This window comes from Limulus polyphemus, unplaced genomic scaffold (genome assembly GCF_000517525.1).
Source record: "Limulus polyphemus unplaced genomic scaffold, Limulus_polyphemus-2.1.2 Scaffold821, whole genome shotgun sequence".
Classification (NCBI taxonomy): domain Eukaryota; kingdom Metazoa; phylum Arthropoda; class Merostomata; order Xiphosura; family Limulidae; genus Limulus; species Limulus polyphemus.
This window is the reverse complement of record NW_013666431.1, coordinates 61399-69091: the sequence shown is the minus strand read 5'-3', so window position 1 is coordinate 69091 and position 7693 is coordinate 61399. Positions and strand designations below refer to the sequence as shown.

The following is a 7693-nucleotide window of genomic DNA, read 5'->3' as shown; positions in this document are numbered from 1 at the left end:
CTCTAACAACTGTTGTAATTTCTCTTCTCTTTCTTATTGTTTCTTTTCTTTTTCCTCTAACAACTGTTGTAATTTCTCTTCTCGTTCTTCTTGTTTCTTTTCTTGTTTTTGTATTGCTGCCATCAAATCTGCTAAGCTGTAGTTTGATTTTCCGCCTCTCGTTTCCATTTTTTCTTCTTTTTTTTTTTCTATCCCACTCTCTGACACCAATTTGTTACGTCTCCGTTTGTTAATTGATTTTCCGTAACTTCGTTCCGACGAAACTTAAGCGACACAAGTTCTTTCTTAATAAAAACTGGTTTATTCTTTCCAAATATAACTTTACCGATACACTCAACTTCAACAATCGCGCTAAACAAACGCTGTAACGTCTCTCGTGCTCTCTGACTGCAGTTCAATTACTCACTATCTACCACACATTACATTCCCCTCTTTTATATACCAGCCTACCCTATATCTAGTAAGAACAGTAGTCATGTGACTCGATGACGCAACAATATATTAAAATGTAACAACGAAGTTTAGGAAGATGTGAAAAGAAGGAGTGATTTCAATTCCTTTTAGAAAAATATTGTTGTTGTTTCTTCGTGTAAAGCTAAACAAAGGACCATTTGCATTCTCTCCAACGAGGAGAATCGAATCCTCATATTTTAACGTAAGTTCGTAAACTTACCGTTGACCCAAAATACGTTACCCGTTTTGAATAATAAACTTAGTTTAGAAAGCACATAAAAACGGTCATTTAAACAAAAATGTTGTAAAAAACACATAATTATGCAAAAATATATACTTGTGTATGTGGTACCCTCAAAGGCGCCACGTCAATGTTTACGTGAATTATAAATAGTTTCTAGTCTTTCTGTTCGACACACACACACACACACTAAAACATCGGGTATACGGTGGCCTTGGTGTAACAAGTAGGTTGAACTTTAAAAAGAAAATAAAATCTAACTTTTAGATCCAGTTATCCTTGGCCTAGTTATGCTGGCTGTTATGAAACAGGAATGGTTTTAACGTGCATGTTTTATTCAGTGAGTTAAAGCTCCAAGAAAATAAAGAAATACAAGTAGGTAGTCTCAAGTGCGAGATTTGATATTCCAGCACGTGGTAAAAGTTGAACATGAAAGTTAGTGAGATTGTTTAGTAGTCGTTCAATTGGAGTGAACATGTGAATACACATTTCAAATACTACGACGTTTCAGTCTACGATAAAAATCCCAAAACAAATTTATATGTTCGATGTTGACAGATATAAAACCATCTGTGTGCAGTTGCTCCAGAATGATTCTGAGCTCCGTTTAAAATAACAGAGATGATAATTCATGGTGAACTGTGGGTTAAAAATTAATGACGTGTGTTTGAGAGTTTTTGAGATCGAAAGTCTTATATTACTTCTCCAATGCGTGATTCCTAACTATCCTTACAGTTCATAGTGAAGTAATAACTTCACGGTACAAACCTTCATAGCTTCAACAATATTATCTACCATTTGAAGTTCAGGATAATATCACGTGGTTCCTAACATTTCAGTCCATAGTGAAGACACTCCAAGGTGTATATATTCATAGCTTCAGCAACATTATCTATCATTTGAAGTTCAGGATAACATCACGTGGTTCCTAACATTTCAGTCCATAGTGAAGACACTCCAAGGTGTATATATTCATAGCTTCAGCAACATTATCTATCATTTGAAGTTCAGGATAACATCACGTGGTTCCTAACATTTCAGTCCATAGTGAAGACACTCCAAAGTGTATATATTCATAGCTTCAGCAACATTATCTATCATTTGAAGTTCAGGATAACAGCGCGAGACTCCTAACCTTTCATTCCACAAGGAGGGAACTCCACGGTCCACATGAATAGTGTTAGCTTAGCCTCCTTAAACGTAACTAATGTATAGGAGATATGGCTGTAATTAGTTTATTTTGATTGTTATTTTCTTAGATATTTAGTACAATAAACATAATATAATTGCATTAAAGACCACACAGATAATGAAACAAAACAAAACGAAAACACTTTATTTTACTTCTTTTCCCACATACACGAATATGAATCGTAAATGCTTTAACTTTCAAATTACTATTATGTTATTATACCTTTCACTACCGGTGGGGTTACATATTGCTTCATATTGAGAAATTTTATGTTTTTGCCTCTTACAACACTCATAACAAATTGACTAAACAAATTAGATTAAATCCCTCATATTCTGTATAAAAGACATAGATAACCCGAACGGTAATTATTGGCACTAATTGCGATGTGATGGTATTTTTGTTTACGTTTTTTTTTTTTTCGTTTATGTGACTCGTGTGTTATCAGGAATCCTATAACCACCGATGTCATTGACACGAGAGCAGTTTGGTCTATAAATAGTTGAGAAAAAAAAGTGTTTAACGAATATGGACCCCCATCGATAAATCTAGGTTTAAAAGGAGTATTTTGTAACCTCGGGATTTCTATCAATGCTAGAACATGCTAGAAGATATTTTAGTAATTTGACATACTTTCAAGTGTACCGGTTCTTGTAGTATGGCGTTCAAACAGTAGTTTACAAGCTTAAAAAAGAAAACAAGCCAAGCCTCGAGGTAACTATCGATTAATTGTGTGAACACCTGTATTTTACTATAAACAGTAATCATGCAAGACAAACTGTGCTGTGCCTCGTATTTGTACAGACATATAATCAACTTCTTTAAACGGCCACGCCCTCCCCCAAGGATAAATCACCTCTCCCAACTTTCTTTCAATCATTTTGGAAACGCGCTATTGACAGTAATCTCTGTATTAGTTATGACGTAGCTAAAACATGCTCCAACGGGACTTAATATACATAGTTTCCAGATAGTTTCTGTTCATTCAGGTGGCCTAGAAAAAGAAGCTACGACTTTCTTTTTAGGTGTCTCAATTTTCTAATTTCTTCTGTGTGTGTGTGTTGACTTTTTTCATGATATTACACTACCAAACAAAAGACAATTCATCATACGCATTATAATAGGTTAGACTTAGAGATATTTGTGACAATGCGAGTAACAGTTTTGTTTCTCATTGTTATTTTATGTGGTATCTCTGGCGCCCAGAGGCTACCTTTCCCGTTCGGTCCAAGACGTCGTGTGTTGCCAGGACAACGAGGTGGTGGATGTGTGGACTGTGTGGCTGAACTGAGGCAGTGTGTTCAACAATGTCTCGAAGAGCACGATTGTTCAGCTTCCAATAGCAAAGGTTTGTCGGCCTTCCTGGTTAGAATAGCTCTTAATAATCCTAAGATTCTGAAACTGTGGCTAATGAAAACAATTTTTAGTAAGATCTTCTTTCATTAAGGAGAGTCCTACCTTTGAAAGTGAGTTTTTTGTTTTTGTTTTGTTTTAATTATGATTTAAACCATTTAGAATAACTACCGAAGCAGGAACTCAGAGAAAGTCTTTCTTAATATACATTTCTTAAAAGTGTTCTGTTAGAGTTTAGAGAACTCTAGAGAGCAGTTGCTTAATAGGATTTTAGCAAATCACAAACCTTTTCTCCGCAACTCTGATATGAAAAATGAAATAAATAACCTAATATCTGTCTATGTGCAAAATATTATTTGGAAATGAATAACTTAAAACTCGATCAGTACTTGTCTTTTATAATTAACACGAAAACAATTACCTTCAATTTGTAAATTTCCTCTGACTTTTTTTTCCTGAACTCAAAAGGTTCAGATATTTGAGAGTAAGCTGTTTTAAATTTAGAACAAATATTAATTATTACATTTTCCACAAACTGACACGAGAAAAACTGGTTTTATGTAAAACTCGAAAGTGAATACTGCCATTTTTTGATTCGAGTATTGTTTTGTTTGTACTTAAGCGCATAGCTACACAAATAGCTATCTGTGGTCTGCCCATCACGGGTATCGAAACCCGTTTTCTAGCGTTGTAAGTCCCCAGACATACCGCTGGGCCACTGGGGGCTAATTCGAGTAAAACAAATCTATCACTTTTTCAAAGCAATTAAGAATTATTCTTGGAATATAGTTGATTCAGCGAGTGATCAAAAGTTGGATATTTCGTACCAATAATCACTGGAAAACAGGACATGAACTGTGACCATCGGATTCACAGTTCAGCACGTTAACCATCAGGTCACGCCCAGACCTCAAAAATTATCATTTTAAAAAATTTGCAAATATCTCTTTATCTTACAATTAATAAAATCCAATAGAAAATATTAATTAAAATTACAGTTATGAAGTTTAAAATAGTTCCAAATAAAACGTTTTTGAACATATATTTCGGTATTGATAACATTTCACTTCTATAATTATTTTTGGCTCACATATGTTTACCTTCTTGTATTTGAACTAAATCAACATAAGTGTTAATACTCCAAATGGTATATTAAATGTGCAGGTCAACTTCAGTTATGTAACTGATCCGATATATGTTTAAAACTTGATTATCAAACAGGACTGAATTAACTACCTATTTTGTTATTTTAGTCCTAGTGAGTGTTTACTTTATACCATGTACATATGCACACACGGAGTAACGGCAGTAACCAAAACCTAGAATTTTAGATAATTTGAAAGTAGCACACTTCTGGTGTCCAACACTTACTTTGTCTCACTATATTTTGATTGTTTTACATTCATTCTTGGCCTTGAAGTTTTATCCTCCATAAGAGATTCAAGTGAAAACAAAAATATCGAATTATATAAAAATAATTGAACCTTGTTGGAAATGATCCTGATTATCTCCAGTATTTTCGAATTTCGAGCATGTGCTAACTATCTTGTAAGCTTAATATTTATTAAAAGGTGTATACACACTAAAACGCCCAAATATATTTACGGACACACACAGTTCTGAGCTAAGTCCAATGCTGGTTCGAACTGTGATATGCTGCTGAACATGGTAGCTTTATAATTGTGACAGTCATTCCCAATATTCGGTTAAGGATGTCTGTGTAGTCGACATAAGCTAAATTAGAGATGACTGGGCCTAAATCTTATGATCTCTGATCTAGCCATTTAGTTTATGTGTTACATAACGTCTTAGAAAGTGTGACAACAGAGATGTTGAAACTGTCGTCTAGCAAGTGTGAAAGTATAGCATAGAAGGTGTAACAATGTAATGTCGTATTAGTTGTATAGCAAGAGTGAAAGTGTAGCGGAGAATGTGTAACAATGTAATGTCATATTAGTTGCAGTGCAAGTGTAACAATGTGATGTCGTATTAGTTGTATAACAAGTGTGAAAGTATAGCGTAGAAAGTGTAACAATGTAACGTCGTATTAGTTGTATAGCAGTGTGAAAGTGTAGCGTAGAAAGTGTAACAATGTAACGTCGTATAAGTTGTATAGCAAGTGTAACAATGTAATGTCATATAAGTTGTATAGCAAGTGTAGCAATGTAATGTCGTATTAGTTGTATAGCAAGTGTGAAAATGTAGCGTAGAAAGTGTAACAATGTAATGTCGTATTAGTTGTATAGCAAGTGTGAAAGTGTAACAATGTAATGTCGTAATAGTAATATACCAAGTATGAAAGTGTAGCCTAGAAAGTTTGACGATTGGCATGTCGTAACAGTCGAGTACCAAATGTGAAAGTGCAGCGGAAAGAGTGACAACTGGGATGTCGTAACAGACTTATACCAAGTGTGAAACTACATGATGGAAAGTGTGACGATTGGAATTTCGTAACAAACAAGCATTGCGTACAGTTCTCCAAATTTCCTACCCAATATTTTTCTTTCTTATTTCTTTTCAAACTTTAATCTATTATTTTTAATTCTGTGTATAATTACATGAAACATGTCTAAAATTCCAGTTTTAAACGTAGTAAAATAAGCAGCGTTAAGCTCTAACACCCGATAATGTGTGCTGTTTACCTCAGTTACGACACTAGGGTGGTACATGACCTAAGTACCACCACCTCTCTGGTCGTATGTTTACAAGTAGGTCAAACACAGAAAAATATGAGTTATCAGATTTGTTATGAGCCATGTTCCATTTTATACCAAACACACTCCTTTCATATATTAAAAACAAGTATGTATCTAATTTAGAAAGGAAAAATAGTTAAAACGTTTTACTTTTTTCTTTTTGGATATCTTTAACTCTGTAATTTGTTTTTAAGAGCAAAACTACTTAATGGGGTATATGCACTGTATCCACCGCGGGTATCGAAATCCGAATTATAATTTATCAAGTTTACCGCTGAGCCACCGGAGGACATCTCGATCTTGAAGGACAAGATTGGGCACGTGCCATTGTTTCTTTCCTGATGTCGTAAGTTTGTCCTTTCTTTTTTGTAGAATGTTTAAGATAAAACTCCCATGCATGATCGCTGTTGTCCGACCTAGCATCAGAGCAAAAAAAAACGTTAAGTTACGATAATTCAGGTTCTCTGACCCTTTTGTACTCACATTAAAACCATGAAATATTGTTGTGGCAGTTGGAGTTATACTCATTGATTATCATTAACCCAGTCTCCTAATGGGTCATCGGTAAGTTTACAGATTTGCAACGCTAAAACCCTGGGTTTTATTTCCTGTAGTGGACAGAGCGCAGATACCCTATTGTATGGCATTGCGTTGAAAAAAGCAAATCATTAACCTCAAGTATTACTTTGTTTTGTTTGAAATCGAAATTGTTTTGTTAAAATGCGAAACCAGTTCAAGGAAAAAGCATGCATTTACGTAAACACGTTTGTTTACGTCTCCTTTGAGAACTAAACAATATTCTTTGAAAACTGGGTTAATTGAATTAAATTAATGATTATACATGTTTGGTGTACACGAAAATACTTGTTTGACTTCAACCACCTACGGACAACATCAAAAACTATTTTAATGTACATTAACTAGCAACTTTATAAGGACATCGCACCTCATATTGTGAAGGTGGCTTCACAGCAATAATAATCTGTACTCAGCTTCACAAGATTCCTGAAGCTGTTTTATTCGATTGTACCCCATTCTTCAAGAAGTATAACCTGCAGTTGGTTTGAAGATGTCACTCGAGGAATATGGTGGCGAATGGACTGTTTAAGTTTATCCCAAAGATGCTCAGTCGGATTGAGATTCGGTGGTTGTTCTAATAAGAATTTATATATTGCAGTCGGCTCGAGGCGATTCGAATCTGTTGAATTCTTCCATCAGGATGGAAATATAGTATTATCGAATGTATTAGGTCGTCATGAACTTAATTTCACTTTTTTTTGATGAAAAAACCCGAACAACTTATGTATCAAAACAAAACATTTATTTAATAAAATAGTCTCCATTCTTATCGATGATGCTTTTCCATCTTACAATCAGGTTGTTAGTGCCCTGATTAAACAAAAAAGATGGTAATCTGATGGTGCCATATCTGGAGAATATGGGGGGGGAGGGAACTTCCCAACCCAACTCTGTAATATTGTGTTGCGTCAAACGTGCCACGTGTGGACGTGCATTGTCGTGGAAAAGAACACCTTTCCGATTGACCGGTGAAGGGCGTTTCTAATGAAGGGCTGCCTATAGATCTTTGCATTGACAGTTCGCTGTGGATTGAATTACTCCTTTGATGTCCCACCATATACAAAGCATCACTTTCTGCGGATGGAGTCCAGGTTTTGGGACCGGAACTGGTTTTTGTTTAGGACTGAGCCTTTTTTTTTTGGCGTTTAATATTCGCATAGAGAATCCATTTTTCATCAC

At 35.0% G+C, this 7693-nt stretch overlaps 1 protein-coding gene across 1 annotated transcript in view; it reads left to right on the top strand.

The window, feature by feature from the left end:
- Positions 1-2857: 2857 nt before the first annotated feature.
- Positions 2858-7693, top strand: part of LOC111086072 (WAP four-disulfide core domain protein 2-like) — a 16372-nt gene continuing 11536 nt past the window's right edge. The window contains exon 1 of the mRNA XM_022387494.1: positions 2858-3234. Coding sequence (XP_022243202.1) covers positions 3036-3234 — 199 coding nt within the window. The 5' untranslated portion in view covers positions 2858-3035. The remainder of the gene's footprint in view (positions 3235-7693) is intronic.